The following is a 22,461-nucleotide window of genomic DNA, read 5'->3' as shown; positions in this document are numbered from 1 at the left end:
CAACTCCAACTCTAATTGGGGAACAAGCCAACTTCAGTTGGGAATAGCCAACTCCAGTTAGGAGACTAGCCAACTCCAATTGGGACTTGCCAACTACAGTTGGAACAAGCCAACTCCAGTTAGGACTTGCCAACTACAGTTGGGACTAGCCAACTACAGTTTGGACTAGCCAACTCCACTTGGGACTAGCCAACTCCAGCTGACCTCTACTAGACCTTTTTCTATACCTGGAATTCGTGTTGTACCTTTCTTTCGTAAAACTTACCTGAACGTATCTGGATCCTGTACCAAACTCGTTCCATAAATATCACTGGCGGCTGCAGCAGCTGCCGCTGCCACAGCTGAGTTCATGATCATGTGAAAATCTTTGGTACTGGCCGCACCAGCACAGGCACTGGCATTGGCGGCATCCAATAGCGGATGATAAGATGGAGTTGGCGGTGTGCTGTGTGATGCCAGTGTCGGAGAAGATTGTGCCATAGAGATTCTGTCATCCGCATTGGAGTCTTTGTTGGAAGAATGTTGTTGCAGAGTCTGAAATGAGGCCAGCCTTCCAGATGCGGCCAAATGTTGGGCATTATAATGATGATGATATTGTTGAAGGTGTTGTTGTTGCTGCTGCTGCTGGTGTTGTTGTATGGTGGGCGACGAGGTAGGCGAATTCAAATCAATATGGGGTGAAGGCGTCGATGTTGTGGTGGCTGTTGGTGTGGTAGCTGGTGAGGCTGAGGCCAGCGGTAAAGTGGTCATGGGTGGTGCGGGACTTACAACATTCAGGGACTCGGTTGAAGAACTTAATTCCTTGGAGTTCTTGAGGGATTCCTTTGATTTGTTGGTAGTTGTTTCAACATCCGCCTCTGGGTCTTCGGGATCACTGACCCCGGAATCATCACGTAATGTGTGTTGGGCATCTATGGATTTGCGATGCATACCTGCAATGATATGACAAGAAAGGGGAGGGGGGTGAATGTTAATTAAAAATGTCCTTGGAAAAATAGTTATGTTCTACTCAGTTAAAAGGAGGAATGGCGGATAATTTTTAATTAAAATTTCCCGACTTCCCTTCGAATTAAAGTTAATCGGATGTTTTTCTTTAATTTCTTTGGAAAACTTCTCACATTGCCTTTGTTGTTGGCTCAATGTCAAGTTAATTTGCCATCCGAAATGTTGATCCTTTTATTTTTATTTATCATAACATTTAATCCGATTTAAGCCACTCAAAGGAGACAACAACCAGAACAATAGTCATTTATAAACAGCAGTCATAATGAATGACGAATGTAAAACACAAGGGAAAGTGGAATGAAATGTAGGCAGAACAACAGCAACAAAATAGCGTCAAAGGATAATGAAATTTCAAATATTGCTTTCCAAAAAAGGAGGGTGAGATAATTTGAAGGGTGGCGAAGACACTAATAGACTCATGAAAAATGACTTTAGTTTGTGCGGCAATCAGATATTATTTTTGCAACACCCTACTTGTGGCAAAGTGGTTATAAATAGAACCTTTGTGGGGGAGGTACCAGAAGGAATGGTCTGATCTCCACCATCTTTATAAGAGACCTTGTGTGGATGGATATATGGAGATGTACCAAGTCAGAATGGAATCGGACAATATTTTCGCGTTTTACGACCTTCATGAATATTCATAATTTTGACCCTTTTGTGGGGAAGGTACCAGAAGGAGAGGGCATATATATCCCACGTTCACAGAAGATTTTGGGATAGTTGAAATAATAGGATGAGTGAAATATAAAGAGATCCGGATGCTTATTTCGAATTTTTATAATCGTTTTGGTTATTCAAAACTTTGACCCTCTGTGGGGGAGGTATTAGAAGGAATGGTCCGATCTCTACCATCTTTATAACAGATCTTCTGCTGATGGAAATATTGCGATGTATCAAGTCAGAATGGAATCGGACGTTAATTTTCCGTTTTATGAGCTTCAGAGATATTCCAAATTTTTACCCTTTGTGAGGGAGGAACCAGAAGGAGTGGACCGATGTATTCCATCTTCACACCAGACCTTGGATTCAGACAATCGGACTCTTACAACATACCTTAAAACAATTATATTTATTCGAAATTTTGAAAATTTGTGGGGGAGGTACTTGTTGGATTAGGCCGATACTGTCCATTTCTCACCTGACCTAGAACTAAAGCAAATATTAGGATTGGAGCAAAATCAGATTATCCTTTCTCTTTCTGTGCAGAAGTGGACGGAAGAAAACAGCAACATCAGCATAAATGTTTCGAAAAGTAAAGGTGCGACTTAATCGAAACCCGCGTCGCAGTGGCCGATAAATGGCTCGTGAGCTGAAAACAACACAATATTCCATTCGTCAAATATTGAAAAATAGACTCGGCGTAAAGCCATTGAAATTCCAAAAAGTGCAACAACTTACACCGCAAGTGATAGAAAATAGACCCAGAAGATCTAAAGAGTTTCTCCGATGGCAAAACATTCGTTGTCCAGCAGTTTGTAAACAAAAACAAAATGATCGTGGTTACTTGCCAAAGAGGTCAGCTGAAAATGTGCACCTTCGGTTCGCCACCAGAACTCAAGTGCCGGTCATGGTGATATTGTGAGCAGCCACAACAGCCGATGGTCGCTCTCCTCTCGTATTAATCGATCACGTGGCATCAGAATAAATGGCTGACTATTATCGCGAAAATATTCTGGAGGGTGGATTAAAGACTTGGGCACGCAAACATTTTGGCCGCAGACCTTGGATATTCCAACAGGACTCAGCATCATCATCGCACTCAGCACGCGCCACCCACGAAAGGTTACAAAATGTGGTCCCTCGCTTCATTTCCAGCGCACAATGACCACCAAAATCTCCGGATACTAATCCGTTGGACTATTGTGTCGGAAGTATTTTAGAAAACAAGGTTGTCGAGTGTCGAGTGGGCCAAAATACAGCAGAGCAACATTCGGGTAGCGTGTGACGGTTGCATTGGCCGTTTGAAGGCCATAATTCGTGCCAAAGGTGACCAATTCGAACAAATCCAAACGTATTCTAAAATTTGATGCTATTTCCGATATTTTTTGTTTCCATTCAATTAAATTAAAAAAAATTAAAAATTATGGCTTTTTTACCTCACCCTATATACCCTCTGTAGTCATATTGCTGTGGCTACAAAAGTCTAGAATTCGGAAAGTTACATAAAAATAGACCTGGGATTGCTGTTAAAATATTCTTTAAAAATCCACGATTAAGAATGATGCCCAATGATGCCCAAATAGAACTGGGATTGCTCCTAAAAATAGTCTTTGAAAAATCCACGTTTCAGGCAATAAAATCCAAAGATACAGGGGCGGCCTCCAAATTTTTTTTTAAAGATCCACCTTTGAAGCCTAAAGCGTTTCCAAAAATATTCTTTAAATGTCTAGGCATTCATGGTGCTCGCAAAAATTGCCTGTAAGTATGCACGTTTAATGCCCTGACAATCCTCCCTAAAGTAGCTAAGCTTCAATCCTGAGTTTCTTTAAAAATATTTTTCAAAAATCTTGGTAGACTTGAGAAAATTAAGAAATTAGTTTTTTTCTACAGGAAAAGAAACTCCTAAAGAATCCGAGCTCTATTTTATACCCTCCAACTTGGAGAGGAGGTTTCTCGCTTCATCTCCACCAAAATCTTCGGATACCAATCCGTTGGCCTATTGTGTCTGGAGTATTTTGGAAAGCAAGGTTGGCACAAAAAAATACCAAAGTGTCGATCACTTCAAGTAAGCGCTTCGCCGGGAATGGGTCAAAATACCTCAGAGCAACATTCGGGCAGCGCGTGACCGTGTGTTGGCCGTTTGAAGGCCATAATTCGTGCCAAAGGTGACCAATTCGAAGAAATCCCAACATATTCTAAAATGTCATGCTATTTCCGATATTTTTTGCTTTCATTCAATAAAATTTAGGATTGCTCCTAAAAATAGTCTTTGAAAAATCCTCGTTTCAGGCAATGAAAACCAAAGATACCGGGGCGGCCTCCAAAACTTTTTTTTATAGGTCCACATTTGAGGTCTAAAATGTTACCAAAAATATTCTTTAAATGTCTACGCATGAGGCATTCATGGTGCTCCCAAAAATTTCCTATAAAGATGCACTCCCCAAAAGTAGCTAATTTGCAACCCTGAGTTCCTCTCAAAATATTTTTCAATAATTTAGGGAAATTATTTCTGGAATTTTTTTTTTTTTTTTTGGAAAAAGAGAGAAATTGTTTTATGTAAAGATACTTTTTCAGAGTTTAGGAATTTTTTCTAGAGAAAAAAGAACTCCTCATAGGTATGAGAAATATTTTCTGAAAACAGGACAGCTCGAGGTCTGAAAACTTCTCAGATTACCAATGGGTTTTTATACCCTACACCACAAGCTGATCAGGGTATTATGTCTTTGTGCATTTGTTTGTAACAGGCAAAAGGAAACGAGATAGACCCATAGTTCCTTTTGATAATCTGCATAGAATCACATTCTGAGTCGATTTATGCATGTCCGTCCGTCCGTCTGTCCATGTATTTTTGTGAACAAAGTACAGCTCGCATTTATTACCCGATCCAGATGAAATTTTGCACAAATCATTTGTTTGGCCCAAGGACGAGCCCTATTAAAATTGGAGATAATCGGTCAAAATTTAGACATAGCCCCCACATATATCTTCCTCCGATTTGCCTTTTATTGTGCACCAAACGTGTAATATCAGCCCAAATAATCTGGAATTTTGTACGTACAACCAATTTGGGCCTGAAGATAAATATGCCAAATTTGATCGAAATTGGTTCAGATATAGCTAAAGCTCCAAAAATATATATTGTTCATCCGATTTGTTATTTTAGTCCTCCGCAGCCGTAATATGCACTCTGTAACAACAATATTTTGGGAAGTACATCAAATACAGCTCAGAAATACCTTTGCTAAATTTTATCAAGATCGGTTCAGATTTGGATATAGCTTCCATATATATCTTTATCCGATTTCAAATTAATTGTGCACTAAATGAGCAATACAAGTCCGAATTTAAAAGATACAAATGCTTCGGCATATTTAGTCCTTTGAACTTAAAATTGAAATTGTAGTCATAGCGTGTATGATTAAATTCTCCCATAAAAACTTTTAATTGTTATGTGGGGCTCTACTAAATTAGCAAAGTGGTGTAGGGTATCATTAAGTCGGCCCCGCCCGACTTTAAGACTTTCTTTACTGGTTTCTATATAAAATGTCCCCGGATCCCAAAAAAGCATTAGGGCCCAGAGGAGTTCATTTTTCAATAGAAAAATCCTTTGAACCCAATGAATTTTGAAAAAAAGTCCTAACGTTAGGTAAAATGTCCTTCTTCAGTAAAAAAAGTAGCTCAAAAGGTCCTCAAGTTTTATAGAAAAAAAATTGCTTATATTTTTAAGAAATTCCCCTTTTTACAGATCCTTTCCATAGAAAGGAGATCCTCAGTATCATGGCATTACTTTTTTCCATAGATAAATCATCCCTAGATCTCTAAGGATAATTTGTTACTATATCATGTCAATTCGTTAGGTACTTTGGGTAGGGTGAATTGACCTCTTTCCCTTTGCAATTTTTAAATAATGAAAGCCTTAAATTGTATTTAACTGGCAATCCTTTGCATTTATTAAGCGATTAACAGAGGGGGAAATAAAAACATGTTATATTTTTTTTTTGTTCCGAAGAAGTCATCCCAGCGTCCATTCATCCATCCATGGCTGAGGCCAAAGGATATTTGGATGTGTGGCCTAAAACCTAATAATAATCATAACGAGAGAGTCACATACCGTTTTTCACCCTTCCATAAATACGGCCACATGAAAAACAATTGAAGATTTTCCACCACCATTGTGGGCTCAACAAAAAACGAGGAAGTAACGAGTCCCAAGGATATCAATCCTGGAGAGATAAATGAAACCAGCCAGCAATACCGGCAGAGAATTGAAGGCCTCATCTAATATTATTTATTTATTTGAACGGTTGTTAATCCCAAAAGTCGATTTTATTACGCAACTTGTAAAGTGTTTGAGGGGATTACTTCACTGGCACATCCTTGTGTATATCCTTTGGGTTGGCTGGGTCGGAGTGTGTGTGTGTGTGTGTGCCAATGTCTGCCATGGCATTGTTTTGTACTTCATGGCATTGATGTGGTATTTAGGAAAACAATTTGTTGGATTTGACTCAAGTACTTGTTGTTGTTGTTGTTCCTGTTGTTGGTGTCATATCTGTATATCTCTGAGGCCCGAAAAGTTTCTTTCCTCTATTGGGGGGTGTTAATCACTTTTGGTTTGACAATAATGATGATGATGATGTAGATGTGTTGAAGTTGTGTTTTGTTGATGGTGGTGGCTTTCCAAATTGTTTCCCGATTATCATTTAGCATTTTCGCATTTTAAATGCCATCGTCGAACAAATTTCGAACATATGACAACGTTTTAAAACATAAAAAATTACCATTGTCTGCGTTTTTTTGTTTTTTTTTTTTCGAAATACATTTAAAGTGCATTTCGTCATGCTCTTAAAATATGTTCACAAATAAAATGAAAAATTGAAAAATAAAAAACAAAACTTAACATCTTCGCTACAAATGTTAACAAACTGGAGATAAGGGTTTGTGAATTGCTAAAATTAGATATATCAGGATGACAACATGGGTAATTATGGCAACATGAGAAGTGGCACGGGCACAAGCCACAATGAAAAACATTTAGTTTTCAAGGTCAAAAAGAAAACTTACTCAGGGCCCTGAGGAATTTTTTTCTAAAGAAAAAAACTCACTAAGAGGCCTGAGGATTTTTTTTTTTTCGAAAGAAAAAAACTCACAAATGGGCCTGAGAATTTTTTTCCAAAGAAAAAACTCACTCAGGGACCTGAGGATTTTTTTTTCAAAGAAAAAACTCTTTCATGGACCTGAGGAATTTTTTTCTAAAGAAAAAAATTTTTTTTTTCTAAAAAAAAACTCACTCAGGGACCTGAGGAATTTTTTTCTAAAGAAAAAAACTCACTCAGGGACCTGAGGAATTTTTTTCTAAAGAAAAAAACTCACTCAGGGACCTGAGGAATTTTTTTCTAAAGAAAAAAAACTCACTCAGTGACCTGAGGAATTTTTTTCTACAGAAAAAAAACTCACTCAGGGACCTGAGGAATTTTTTTCTAAAGAAAAAAACTCACTCAGGGACCTGAGGAATTTTTTTCTAAAGAAAAAAACTAACTCAGGGACCTGAGGAATTTTTTTCTAAAGAAAAAAAAACTCACTCAGGGACCTGAGGAATTTTTTTCTAAAGAATAAAACTCACTCAGGGACCTGAGGAATTTTTTCTAAAGAAAAAAACTCACTCAGGGACCTGAGGAATTTTTTTCTAAAGAAAAAAACTCACTCAGGGACCTGAGGAATTTTTTTCTAATGAAAAAAACTCACTCAGGGACCTGAGGAATTTTTTTCTAATGAAAAAACTCTCTCAGGGACATGAAGAAAAAACTCACTTAGGGACCTGAATATATTTTTGTAAAGAAAACAAATAAAAAAAGCTGTAAGTTTGGCCGGGCCGAACTTCTAATACGTTATATGGGGGCTATACGAAGGCGTGGACCGGCACAGACAATTTTCTGTCCTAGGCTGTAGTATCCATTGCGAACTTCAAATACCAAATTTGAAAAAATACCGGTAGATAATGTCGCTATCAAAATACCGAATATCGGGAGGTACCGTTATATGGGTGATATACGAAGACCTGGACCTTCATGGATAATTGTCTGTCATAGGCTGTAGTATCCATTACGAACCTTAATTACCAAATTTGAAACAATTCCGGTGAATTATGTCGCTAAAATCATCAATAAAAACCGAATATCGGGAGGTACCGTTAAATGGGGGCTATACGAAGACGTGGACTTGCAGAGACAATTTTCTGTCATATTTTTTTTCTAAAGAAAAATCTCACTCAGAGACCTGAGTTTTTTTTTTTCCTAAAGAAAAAACTGACTCATGGACCTGTGGATTTTTTTCTATAGAAAAAAAAAAACGGGATGAAGGACTCAGGATCTAATCTAAAAAATTCTTAAAAAATTATTTGGGAAAAAAAGTTTGTGATACAATTGTTGCATTTACTTTTGTTCTCCATACCTAGCAGCCAGGGTGCTACAGATTCATTATCCTTGGCCGATTTCAATATGGTCTCTGGCAAAGGCAGCGAATGGCGGACCATGGCTCCATACAGGCCATATTCGGCCATAATTGTGCTGCGGCCCCAGCATTTTTCCGTTTTACGCCATTTGGCACGGCGATTTTGAAACCAGACCTGAAATGGAAATAAAATTAAAATAAATTTTCAATTAACTGTCATAAATTGTGAAAAATCTCAATGTGTGCTAAAAGTCACAAATCTCACGGAAAGTCAGTGAATTGTAAAGAAAAGGAAAAAAAATGCAAATTTATTTGAAAGAGGGGGAGGGGGTGGGGAGAGGACAAAAATATTTGGCAATATCCAGTTCAGAATGAAAGAGAAACGACAACGACCATAAAAAACAAAAACTGAAAACGATGACAAATGTCCTTTAACAAATTATGCAAATTTTGATGGCAGCCAGAACGACAAAAGCAACAACAACAACCACCATCAAGGGGCACAATAAAACTGGCGAAATAGAAAAATGAAATCATTCTTCAGTTAACACCCGCACAAAGACCCTTTTGCGGAATTTATTTTTTGCTGGCCAAAAAACGGATTTTCAAGGATGTGATTTTGAAGTTCTCACAAAAGCTGGCTATTTTTCCTTTTCATCTATTTTCAAGATGATGCCGCCGCTGCTGTCGAAGTGAAGTGTTCTGCTTCTCGGGTTTATTTGTATTCAAAACGTTATCATTTGCTTCACATAATTAAGTCCTTAACTGGAAGACTCTTTGAAAAGTAGAATATTGGCAGAAAAAATCCTTTATCCTGTTTTTGTGGACAAAAAAAGCCGAGAAAATATTTGAAAGAACATTGGCATAACGAAATGATTTTTCAGGCGTTAAAATATGTTTATTTTTTCCTAGCTATTTTAAAATGATGTTGGTGGGCCAGTGGCTACATGTCCCTTTTGGAAGGGGCCGTTTTGTAAATTGAAAGGATATCTTGAGATTCCTTTTTGATTTTATGCCTGGTCGTAGGGCAAAGAATGTGAGACAAATTTTATGGAAAAAATTGTAGTGATGATGAAAATCCAAGATTTCGAAATTTTTTCTTTGGGAAAACCTACGACTCGCTGTAGTTTTTAAGATAAGTGACCCTGAAAATAAAGAAATATTGGGCCAAGCAATTATTTTGTTCTAAAAATCATATGCTTCGAAAGTTTTCCGACTAAAAATATTACGATCCACAAAAATTAATAAAAAATTGAATAGAAAATTTACGTTCCATAGAGAAATCTGCACAAATTATTGTTATTCGTGAGGTTCGCTTACCTAAATATCACTGGATTTGCCAGGAAAAACTTACGATCCACAACAATTTCGAAAAAATTACGTTCCACAGAGTAATTTAAACAAATCATTGTTACTCACGAGATTCCCTAACCCTAATATTACTATATACAGGGTGAAAATGGACCATATAGGTCCACGTCTTCGTATAGCCCCCATATAACGGTACCTCCCGATATGCGGTATTTTAATGGATTTAGCGACATTATTTACCGGAATTGTTTCAAAATTGGTATTTGAAGTTCGTAATGGATACTACATCTTTAGACAGAAAATGGGCCATGTAGGTCTACATCTTCGCATAGCCCCCATATAACAGTACCTCCCGATATTCGTTACTTTGATGATATTAACGACATTATTCACCTGAATTGTTTCAAATTAGGTTTTTGTAGTTCGTAATAGATACCAAAGTCTAAGACAGAAAATGAGCCATGTTGGTCCACGTCTTCGTATAGCCCCTATATAACGGTACCTCCTGATATGCGGTATTTTAATGATTTTAGGGACATTACTTACCGAAATTCTTTGAAATTTGGTATTTGATGTCCGTAATGGATACTACAGCCTATGACAGAAAATTGTCTGTGCAGGTCTACGTCTTCTTATAGCCCCCATATATCAGTACTTCCTCATATTCAGTATTTTGACGAGTTTAGGTACAATACCCACCGAAATTGTTTGAGATGTCGTATTTTACGTTCGTAATGGATGCTATAGCCTGTGACAGAAAATTGTCTATGCTGGTCCAGGTCTTCCTCCCTATATACGATATTTTGATGATTTCAGCTACATTATTCACCGTTTATTTCAAGTTTCGAATTTGAATATGTTTATGGCTTATGACAAACAAGGCCTATGTGGGTCCATGTCGTATAGACCCCAATATAACGGCTATATTCGGTATTTTTAAGATTTTAACAGAATTTTTAAGGATTTTATTTTTTGAAAATTTCCAAATTCGTTCCAACTAGTGGAGGGTATTCAAAGTTCGGCCCGGCCAAAATATACTGCTTTTTAACTTTTTTCTTTAATTTTATTGAATGAAAGCTAAAAATGTCGGAAATAGCATCAAATTTTAGAATAAGTTTAGATTTGTTCGAATTTGTCAGCTTTGGCACGAATTTTGGCCTTAAATTATTGCCAATGAAACCATCACACACTGCCCGAATGTTGCTCTGCGGTATTTTGACCCATTCCCGGCGAAGCGCTTGTTTGAAGTGATCGACTCTTTGGTATATTTTAGTGCCAACCTTGCTTTCCAAAATACTCCAGACCAGACAATAGTCCAACGGATTGGTATTCGGAGATTTTGGTGGCCATTGTGAGCCGGAAATGAAGCGAAGAACCCTTATTTTGTAACCATTCTTGGGAGGCGCGTGCTGAGTGCGATGATGGTGCTGAGTCCTGTTGGAATGCCCAAGGTCTGCGGCCAAAATGTTTGCATGACCAAGGCTATGCCACGGTCGATTAATACGAGCGGAGAGCGATCATCGGCTGTTATGGCGGCCCACACCATCACCATGGCCGGAGCTTGAGTTTTGGTGGCCTCAGCTGACCTCTTTGGCAAGTAAACACGATCATTTTGTTTGTTTACAAACTGTTGTACAACGAATGTTTTCTCATCGGCATCGGAGAAAATCAAATTCGGCAGTTTACCACTTTCGGTCAAGCGAAGCAACTCTTTAGCTCTTTTGAGTCTATTTTGTTTCTATTGTGGTGTAAGTTCTTGCAATTTTCGGAATTTCAATGGCTTTACCTCGAGCTTAATTTTCAATATTTGCCGAATTCAGCTCACGAGACATTTTTCTGCCACTGTGACAAGGGTTTCGTTCAAGTCGCTTCTTCTTAATTTTCGAACCATTTCTGCTGTTTTCTTCCGTCCACTTCCTTGACGTCCGGCTACACTACGAGTATCGCGATAACGAGCGATGCTACGAGGCCCAAAAGATTTATTCACATTTAAATGCGAGTCACTTGTGGTTTTCCAGCCAAATATAAAGAAATTACACCATCACGCTTGAATTCCATCACGAATAACTTTTTTTCTGGAAAATTCTCAACAAAATGCTTTTGTGCGCTTGTAAACAATATAATGAGCTGTCACTGGAATAATTTGAACAGCTATCGGACGAGTGGCTTAGAAATGACAGCAGTCTAAAGTTCGTTGCAGTTTTTTCATGTAACACTGTATGGTAAAATCGGATAAAGATATATATTTGGGAGCTTTATCCAAATCTGATCCGCTATGCATAAAATTTTTCTGAGGTACTATCGAATTGTATCTGATATCTAGTACTAAATATCGTTCTTGTGTATGGCATATTACGCAAGTGAGGTACTTGAACACCAAATCGGATGAAAGTGCTAAAATTCAGTCCATTTGGGCTGATGTTAGCAAAAAACCGGATATTGGATAAAAATATATATTGGAGCTATATCCAAATCAGATTTGGATAAAAATATATATTGGAGCTATATCCAAATCAGATTTGGATATAGCTCCAATATATATTTTTATCCAATATCCGGTTTTTTGCTAACATCAGCCCAAATGGACTGAATTTTAGCACTTTCATGCGATTTGGTGTTCAAGTACCTCTTGACAAAATTTTAGGCACTTATTTCTGAGTTATATTTGATATTTGGTTCCAAAGACCATGTGAGGGATTTAAAACCTCAAATCGGATGAAACATATAAATGGGAACTATAGCTATATCTGAAACCTATAAATGGAAGCTATAGCTATATATGAACCGATTTTGAAGCGACAAATGTGATGCACTTGCTTTTAGACTAAATTCCGTCGAATGTGCCAAAATTCAGTTCATTTGGGCTGATATTGGCCATGTGGTACACAATTAACCCAAAATCGGTTGAAGATATATATGGGAGCTATGTCCAAATCTGAACCAATTTTGACAAAATTTTCAATATTTATTTCTGGGCTGTATCCGTTATCTGGACCCAAGAATTATTGTTGTGGAGTGCATATTGCGCATGTGTGGGATTTTAAACCCCCACTTCGGATGAAACATATCTATGGGAGCTGAGCTATAGCTATATTTGAACCGATTTTCACCAAATTTGATGTAATTGCTTCTAGACTGAATTTGGGCCGATGTGCCAAAATTCAGGTCATTTGTAGTGATATTGTCCATTTGGTGCACAATTAAAACGAAATCAGTTGAAGATATATGGGAGCTATATCTAAATTTGAACCGATTCTAACCAATTTCAATAGGGTTCATTCTCGGGCCAAACAAATATTGTTTGGAAAATTTCATTGCAATCGGATATTAAATGCGACCTGCATTTTATTCACAAAACTACATGGACGGGCGGATGGACGAACAGAGAGATCGACTGACATGTATAAATCGACTCAGAAAGTGAATCTATGAAGATCCGCAAAAGTAACTATGGGTCTTTCTCGCTTCCTTTTCCATGTTACAAACAATTGCACAAAAACATAATACCCTTAGCACTATGTGGCGTAGGGTATAATAATACTTTCCACATGGATTTTCGGAAAACTGATGGAAAACTTCGAAAAATTGTTATTATTGCAATCTACTGAATTACTTATTCTCCCCTCTAGGACTTCTGGGAAAACCGAAATGAATGGCTTACCTTTGTACTTGTAGACATAAGTATAATCAGCTCATCTACGTCATCCTCTCTCTCTGTCTGGCATTTTTAAAACAGTTGTCAAATTTTTTAATTTATCGCCTCTGTTGGAAAATACAAAAAGGTCGCCGCCTCGAGTAGCTTAAAAGGCATTTTCGTTAACAATCTGTTGTTAATTTTAGACTTAAAAGATAAATTAACAACATTGAAATACAAACCCACGCACACACACACACAGACAGGCTGGCACAAAGCTCTTTCTCCCTCTCCCAATAACGCTTGTTTTCTTTAGAGAACGTAATTGTTTGATTTGGTTTTGAAAAAAAAAAAATAATTGTAAATTTGTAATCTTGCAATAGTAGCAATTCCCCTCTCTCCCCCTTTGCTGCCTTGTTTGAGAAGGACCTCTTGCAACAAAAACACTTAAAACATATTAACAACAATGTCGAGTACACAAATTTCCATCACCCAAACGAATGAGTAACGCCCCGTGCTGCCATTCCAAAAGATAAATCGCTATTCTCTTCCAAAACAAAACCCAAAACAAAAAAAAAAAACAAATCCTGAAAACCTGCAAAGCGCTCCCTGGGGCATAAAGGCCACGAGTGGCTTACAATTGTCTCAAAATACCAAGAGGTTTATTCGCCAACTTCAACGAGAATTGGTTGGATGGATGGATAGGTGGATGGATGGCTGACTGACTGACTGGCTGGCTGGCTGTTTTCCCGTTGTCTGGCGTTTTGTGAGAAAATTAATTTTACAGATTAGGTTGAAAACAACACCATGAAATGTGTTATTTTCCATTGTTGCTGTTGTTGTTGTTCTTTCGTTTTTTTTTTGTCTATTTCAAATTTGGAAAATGTCACTTTTCTTGTCATTTGTTGTGCGTCTTATTCTTTGGTGAGACACCTAAGGTACTTAAGGAAATTGAAAGGCTGGTTTCACGTTTATCATAGAATGGGCAACTGAGAATGAGCTGTTATTAAAAAAAAATACAATCCACATAATCTTACAACCTTACGATCTACAAAAGATACCGATTTTCAATAAAATTTACCACATGTTGTCCGTCCGTCTGCAGAAATCCCCCTAGCTTCCGAACGAATTGAAGTAGATTGATAAAATTTTACTCAAATATATGTTATATCTGCACGACTTTCGGTATTGAAAATGGGCCATGTAGTCCACGTTTTGGTATAGCCCCCATATAACGGTACCTCCCGATATTCGGTATTTTAATGATTTTAGCGACATTATTTACCGGAATTGTTTCAAATTTAGTATTTGAAGTTTGTAATGGATACTACAGCCTAGGACAGAAAATTGTCTGTGTAGGTTCACCTCTTCGTATAGCCCCCATATATCAGTACCTCCCGATATTTGGTATTTTGATGACTTTAGCGACATTATTTATCGGAATTGTTTCAAATTTGGTATTTGAAGTTCGCAATGGTTACTACAGCCTGTGACGGAAAATTTTCTGTACAGGTCCACGTCTTCGTAAAGCCCCCATATAATGGTACCTCCCGATATTCCGTATGTTGATGATTTTTGCGACATTATTTACCGGAATTGTTTCAAATTTGGTATTTGAATTTCGTAGTGGATAGTACAGCCTAAGACAGATAATTGTCAGTGCAGGTCCAAGTCTTCGAATAGCCCCCATATAACGGTACCTCCCGATATTCTGCATTTTGTTTATTATAGTGTCATTATTAACCGGATTTGTTTCAAATTCGGTTTTTGAAGTTCGTTATAGATACTACAACCTATGACAGAAAGTTTTCTGTGCAGGTCCCATATAACGGTACCTCCCGATATTCGGTATTTTAAAGATTTTAGCGACATTATTTACCGGAATTGTTTCAAATTTGGTATTTGAAGTTTGTAAGGGATACTACACCCTAAGACAGAAAATTGTCTGTGCAGGTTCACGTCTTCGTGTAGCCCCTATATAACGGCACCTCCCGATATTCGGTATTTTGATGATTTTAGCTACATTATTCACCGAATTTTTTCATTCAAGTTTCGCATTTGAGTATTGTAAAAGCTTTTTGTATATTGTAAAAGTTGGCTATGCAGGTCCACATCGTCGTATAGACCCTAATATAACGGCTACATTCGGTATTTTTAAGATTTTAACAGAATTTTGACAGATTTTATTTGTTTGAAAATTTGCAAAATCGTACCAAATGGTGGAGGGTATTTAAAGATCGGCCCGGTCGAACTTACAGCTTTTTTACTTGTTTTAATTCACATTATTTTTGAACCCAAAAAAAGCATGGTCCTCAAGTTTTTTTTATGATAACAAATAAGTTCCACATGCCTTTTTTCAGAATATTATATACTTTGTGGAAAAGGAAAATATGTTCCACAAGATTTTCTATAGATATCAATACGTTCCAGAAGGTGTTTTTTTATAGAAAATAATAGAAAATGAAACAGACTATAATTAAAAAATATAGATTCCACATTATTTTACAAATGAAAACCTTACGTTCCACAAAACTTGTCTACGAATATACTTTGTAAAAAACAATTTCAAATTTTTGCATTAAAATAACATGTTCCACAAGATTTTCTATTATTTTTTTTTTTCAATCCACATTATTTTTGACACAAGAATTATACGTTCCACAAGTTTTTTTTACGAAAAAAATATGTTCCACAGATTTGTTTACAGAATATTATGTATACCACAAGGTTTTGTTTTGTAGATATCAATACGTTCCACAAGGTTCTTTTATAGAAAATAAAATGGGCTATTATAAAAAAATTAGATTCCACATTATTTTACAAATGAAAATCTTACGTTCCACAAGATTTGACTAGGAATATGTTTTGTCAATAATATTTTTAAAATTTCATATTAAAATAATATGTTCCACAAGGTTTTCTAAACAACAATTTACAACCCACAACATTTTTGACATTTTTTACGGCAAACAATACGTTGCAATTTTTTTTTGAAAGAAAATTATATATCCCACTGGGGTTTGTACAGGAAATAATAGGTTTCCCTTTGATATTTAGGTATACAAGTACAATAATATGTTCTGCCATATTTTCTTTGTAGAAATACCACGTTATATTTCTATAATTTTACTTTCTTTTCAGTTTCATTTCTATAATTTTAGAAAAAAATCGTGTGGATCGCATTAAATATTAACATATTGCTTCGAAATGTTTTCAAAAAAAAAAAAGAAGCTAAAAAGCAATGAGTTCGGCCGTGCCGAACTTTCAATACCTTCCACTATTTGAAAGAACTTGGAAATTAAAAAAAAAATCCGTTAACAATTCTGATAAAATTTTAAAAATACCGAATATAGCCGTTATATTGGGATCTATACGACGTGGACCTATAGGCTTTGTTTCTCATAAGCCATTGCCATTTTAAAATTCGAAACTTGAAATAAACGGTGAATAATGTAGGTAAAATCATCAAAATACCGTATGTAGGGAGGTACCGTTATATCGGAGCTATACGAAGACCTGGACCTGCATAGACAATTTTCTGTCACAGGCTGTAGTTTCCATTACGAACTCCAAATACGTTATTTGAAAATACTACGGCAAATAGTGACTCTAAAATCGTTAAAATACCGAATATTGGGAGGTGCCGTTATATGTGGGCTATACGAAGACGTGGACCTTCACAGAAAATTTTCTGTCATAGGCTGCAGTATCTAGTACGAACTTCAAATTCTAAATTTGAAACAATTCCGGCGAATAATGTCGCTAAAATCGGTAAAATACCGAATATCAGGAGGTAATGTTATATGGGGGCTATATGAAAACGTGGACCTACATGGCCCATTTTCTGTATTGTGCTGTAGTATCCATTACGAACTTCAAATATTAAATTTGAAACAATTCCGGTTAATAATGTCGCTAAAATTATCAATATACCGAATATCGGGAGGAACCGTTCAATGGGGGCTATACGAAGACGTGAACCTGCACAGACAATTTTCTGTCTTAGGCTGTAGTATCCATTTCGAACTTGAAATACCAAATTTGAAACAATTTCGGTGAATAATGTCTCTAAAATCATCAAAGATCCCAATATCGGTAGGCACTGTTATATGGGGGCTATATGAAGACGTGAACCTGCACAAACAATTTTCTGTCTTAGGCTGTAGAACTTTAAATACCAAATTTGGAACAATTTCGGTGAATAATGTCGCTAAAATCAGTAAAATACCGAATATCGGGAGGTACCGTTATATGGGTGCTATATCAAAACGTGGATCTATATGGCCCATTTACGAACTTAACCTACCTACTGGCAAAATAAACATGTGTGCCAAATTTAAGCCTTCTATCTTAATTCATTCGAAAGATAGCGTGAATTCAACAGACGGACAGACAGACGGACGTCGCTAAATCGACTTAGAATTTTATGCTGATCAAGAATATATATATACTTTGTTGGGTCTGGCATGAGTATTTCTAGGAGGGTATAAAAAAGCCAAATTCTGATGTTTCTCTTAAAAATTGTGTGGATCGTAATACTTATGCAGGACCCCATCTTCGTATAGCCCCCATATAATGGTTTTCAATAAAATCTTATTTTTCGACGGATTTAGTTATTTTTTTTTTTTCAAGATCCTTCAAAATAGTGGAGGGTATTAATGGTGCGGCCTTGCCGAACTTAGCTGCTTTTTAACTTGTTAGTACTCTCATAGTTCGGTTCATTCATCATACATAGAGCTAGAATTTTGAGATTTGAAAGAAGGATCGCTGATGCTTCTTCCAAATCTCAAAATTTTAGCTCTATCTGTTTGTCCAATACAATCACTTCAATTTTTAGTACCTTTCAGTACTCTTAGTATACCTGGAGGTCGAATTTCAAAAAAACCCAGCCTTATCTCCCCACTACACATCACATTGGCCCACATTTTCCAAAAACACCTTCTATGGAAAGTAATAAGCTCCACTTGATATTTTCCCTTCCATTCTTAGTGCACAAAAATACGATGTACTCCGTCCGCCCTTTTTCCTTGAAACTTCCCTTTGAAGTTGTGTCAAATTTTTGACATTTAAAAACGTTATTGATGTGCCCGAAATGCCTCCAACCTCCATCCTGCACCCCCTAATCCTTTTTTCTTGCAAATTGCACAAAAAATGTAACAACCCTTCACGTTCCTCTTTAAACGGAAACGGAACTAGTTATCTTCCTTAAGAAAACAAAGAAAACAATGATTTACGGAGAGCGCCAATATTCATGTTTTTGTTAAGAAAGCAACAACAACAACAACATTATATTTTTGTAAACAAATTAGTTTTTAACATTGTTGTTTTTTCGAATTTCTGGCAAACAAATGACTTTTTAATGTACGAGCCCCGACAAACTAAATTCAGTTGTTTACTTTGTTCAAAGATCTTGGCATACTTTTAGGCTGTCACACTTTGCTTGGGGATGGGCCAAAGAAGTTGTTAACTGTCATGAGAGATATGAACACGAACGAAAGGAAATTGACGCTAAACGAGTTTGATGGATTTATTGATGGAGAAAGGAAAAACAAGGGTTCTAAAGGAGTTGAAGGCATGCACAAAAAAGATTCTGCTCTTTTAGTGGAAGGAAAGGGTTATTATTGGAAGAAATCTATTTATAGGAGACCAATTGGAGATGTTCGATTTATGAGAAATTGATTAGAAGTCTACTAGCTATGCATTTTGGAGGTTTTCCATATAATTTCATTACCTTTGTTTACTCTTGACTCCCCATGGTGGAGGTTGGAAACCTTTCTGCCCTGGCCAAAATGAACACCCTCGTCCAGATTTGTTATTATTAATTAGGAATGACACAAAACTCATTATTAACTTATTGTTTGGGTAAAATAGCATTTTATCAATTAACCCATTGCCCCCCAACCTTACCTCTCCCCAAATATCCAACAAGCCTTCAACTCCAAATCCCCCAACACCCGAGTGGCCACAAAAGTGACTATTTTCGTGTCAAATGAATCCAATAATTTTTCAATTATATTCCCAGCAGGTGAGCGTAATTGTCAGTCTCTTTCGAAAAAAAAAACGCTCACATATCTCTCTGAAAAAGGTGGGCCCACAACCAACAACAACAATAGCCTACCTTCAACAACAGTAACCGAGCATTTAAGCATTTATGGCGCATGGTGCTATATTGCGCTGCAGCAAAGGAAACTGAATGTCGCTTTATTTTTATTTCTTAATTTTGGCCAAAGAACAAATGCATGGAACAACAAAAACAGCACACTTCCCACTCCCCTCCCATCCGCCCTGTCTTTACGCTTCTTGTTCTTTGCAAACCAATTTAAGTGTCAACAACAGACCGAACGAAAAACGGTAGGCGAAAATTCGGTTAAAATAACTTTGATAAGAGTTCTGGAGAGTAGCTTCCTCCCAGTCCCCCTCCCCGTTTTCTCAAACACCCTCACCTTTCCGGCCCATTTTGTCTTCTCGGTGTTGTGAATATAGCACAGTAGGCGTGTCTGTTATTTTGTTTGTTTAACGGTCACATTTAATATCACCATTGTGTAAAGGTGTGTGAGTGTATGTGTGTGTGGGTTTTTGTGACTATGTGCCCCCCCCCCCCCTTTCCATATGCTCCATCAGTTTTCGACTTTATCTTTATTCATTTTTCAATCACTGGCCTCACTTCAGGGGGGCCAAGAAGAAAATTAATAAAGGTATTGTAAGGATAAACAATTATCTGCTGAGTCCACAAGAAAATCTGCGGCATATTTTGAGGCTGAAAAGTTTTACATAAAGCAATCAGCTGTTTTACATCTGAAATTGATGCAATCACAATTTATCTTCGTCTTCTCTTCAAGGGGAAACATTTTAAAGTTCTTCTCCGGAAAGAAGTCCAAAGGCATTTTTGGTCCTTTTTAGACGGAATATTTTTTAAATGCCTCCCAAAGACAGAAAACCCCTTGATAGGATTTTTTGTTTTAAGAAGACGATAAAAATATATTTTAAGGATAAACCGTTATCTGCTGAGTTTTAAGAATACTGTGGCATATTTTGGGGTTGAACCACAATTTTACATGAAGTAATCAGATGTTTGGGTCGACAGTTAAGGAAATCACAATTCTTTTTTGTCTCCTTTTCAAAGAGAGACATTTAGAGACCTTCGAGAGACGGAAACCCTTCCAATGTTCCTTTACGCGCGAAATGTAATGTAGGTATTCTATATGCAGAAAAAGTAGGTCTTCCACAGACGCAATAGCATTCATATATCCATTGGAAAGACTTTTTTTGATTGGCGGCCAATGCATTTAGAGAAAAAAATAATAACGCTATTTTACGGATAAACAAATTAAATGAGTTATAAGAAAATATGTGGCATATTTTAAGGCTGAACACACATTTTGCATAAGACAATCAGCTGTTTGTGTCCGAAGTTCAAGTAATCAAAGCCTAGCTTTGAAGACCTTTAAAAATTGCTCTGGAAATAGGATACCTTTCCATGGTCTATCATTGACGAAAGCCATCAGGGCTGGTGGAAGAATTTTAAGGATTCCTATACTATTGAAATATCTTCCATTGGGGGAACAAACCTGGATTTTTTAATATTTTTGAGGTACCTTGATTTTTTAAAATATTTTTTTACCGAAACTGGATCTTTTTAAATATTTTTTTCCAAACCTGGACTTTTTAAAAATATTTTAGAAAGATCTGGATTTCTTAAAAATATTTTTGATCGGCCAAACGGGAATTTTGTTGCATATACGTGTATTTTTTAAACATATTTTTGAACGACCATTTTTTTAATATTTTGAAAACCAAATTTTTTAGACCAATTTTTTACATATTTTTGAAGGACTAAAAGTGGATTTTTTAAATATATTTTCGAAGAAACAAATCTGGATTTATTAAAAATAGTTTTGAAGGACCAAACGTGGATTTTTTAAAAATATTTTTAGAGGATTAAAGGTGGATTTTTTTAATATTATCAAAGGACTAAACGTGGATTTTTTGAAAATAAATTTTTAAGGATTAAAAGTGAACATTTTTGAAAAATAATTCTGAAGGATTAAACGTAGATTTAAAAAAAAACAATTATAAATATTTATGGAGAATTAAACGTGGATTTAAAAAAACAATTATAAATATTTATGGAGAATTAATCGTGGATTTAAAAAAAACAATTATAAATATTTATAGAGAATTAAACGTGGATTATTAAAAAATATAAATATTTATATGGAGAATTAATCGTGGATTTAAAACAAAAAAAAAAAAAAAAAAAAAAAAAAAAACAATTATAAATATTTATAGAGAATTAAACGTGGATTATTAAAAAATATAAATATTTTTGAAGGATTAAACGTGAATTAATTTTTTTTTATAAATATTTATTGAGGAGTAAACGTGGATTATTAAAAAAATTATAAATATTTTTGAAGGACCAACGTAAATTTTAAAAAAAAATTTGGAAGGACCATACGCTGATATTTTATAAGTATTTTTGTTTAAACGTGGATTTTTTGAAAATCAATCAAAATCAAAAATTAGATTAATGAAAATTATGTTTAAATGACAAAACGTAGATTAGATTTTTTCAAATAGTTTTGAAGGACCAAAGGTGATTTTTTTTTAAATATTTTTGAAGAACCAAACTGAATTTTTAGTATTTTAAAAATAGAACAGTGTTCGCTTGTTTGTTCGGGATACCACAGTATTTTGTTGTTGCAAAATGGTCAGACTTAATCCCTTTATTATTGTTTTTATAAGAAATATATTTTCAAGGATCAATAATTGTTAATTAAGAAAAACCAAGTTCTAAAAATGAAAACATAATTTAAAGGTCAATATTCTTGATTTTTGTTCTATGTTTTAAGGGCCAATATAATGGTATTTCGTATTTTTTCTTTTTTTAATAATTTCTAATTTACAGAATCCCTTCTTATATTTTTTAATTTGAGAAACTAATTCTTCTCAAAAACTCCTAAAAGTATGCTATACGTTTTTTTATTTCCATCTGCTAACACCCATTGGAGCTGATAACTAATAAACTCTTAGAACGCACATAATTGACTAATTCACATACTTTCAATATGAAGACTTAAGGGAATTAGTATTTTCTTTTCCTCCTCTTTCTTAGACCTCTCTCCCCCTGAGCAGTTCATCTCTGCCATTGGCATTTGTGAAATACCATTTCTTTTTTCAAATTCCTGCAGAGAGCATGCAAAAATTTCTGGTATTTCCCTTAAGTCTTTTGGCATGGCATGGGTTTTTATTAACTTGGCTTTGTTCTTGACGACAACGACGACGACCACTTCCCCTTCCCATAACCCAATAACATGGACCTTATTAACTTTTTCCCTATTCCAATCATTTGGATGCCTTGCTGTTGGTGAGTGGAATGGGGTTTTCTTTTTATAGGCAGG

General features: G+C 35.9%; 1 protein-coding gene across 1 annotated transcript in view; it reads right to left on the bottom strand.

Annotated features, from left to right (window-relative positions):
- Window positions 1-8,294, bottom strand: part of LOC105262404 (box A-binding factor) — a 55,711-nt gene extending 47,417 nt beyond the window's left edge. The window contains exons 1-2 of the mRNA XM_059118653.1: window positions 8,101-8,294; window positions 266-932 (exon numbers count right to left, since the gene is read on the bottom strand). Of these exons, the coding sequence (XP_058974636.1) occupies window positions 266-932; window positions 8,101-8,224 (791 nt within the window). The 5' untranslated portion in view covers window positions 8,225-8,294. The remainder of the gene's footprint in view (window positions 1-265; window positions 933-8,100) is intronic.
- Window positions 8,295-22,461: the final 14,167 nt, after the last annotated feature.

This window comes from Musca domestica, unplaced genomic scaffold (assembly GCF_030504385.1).
Source record: "Musca domestica strain aabys unplaced genomic scaffold, Musca_domestica.polishedcontigs.V.1.1 13, whole genome shotgun sequence".
NCBI classification, from domain to species: Eukaryota; Metazoa; Arthropoda; class Insecta; order Diptera; family Muscidae; genus Musca; species Musca domestica.
Note: the sequence above shows the minus strand (reverse complement) of the source record. Positions and strands in the feature narration are given on the sequence as shown.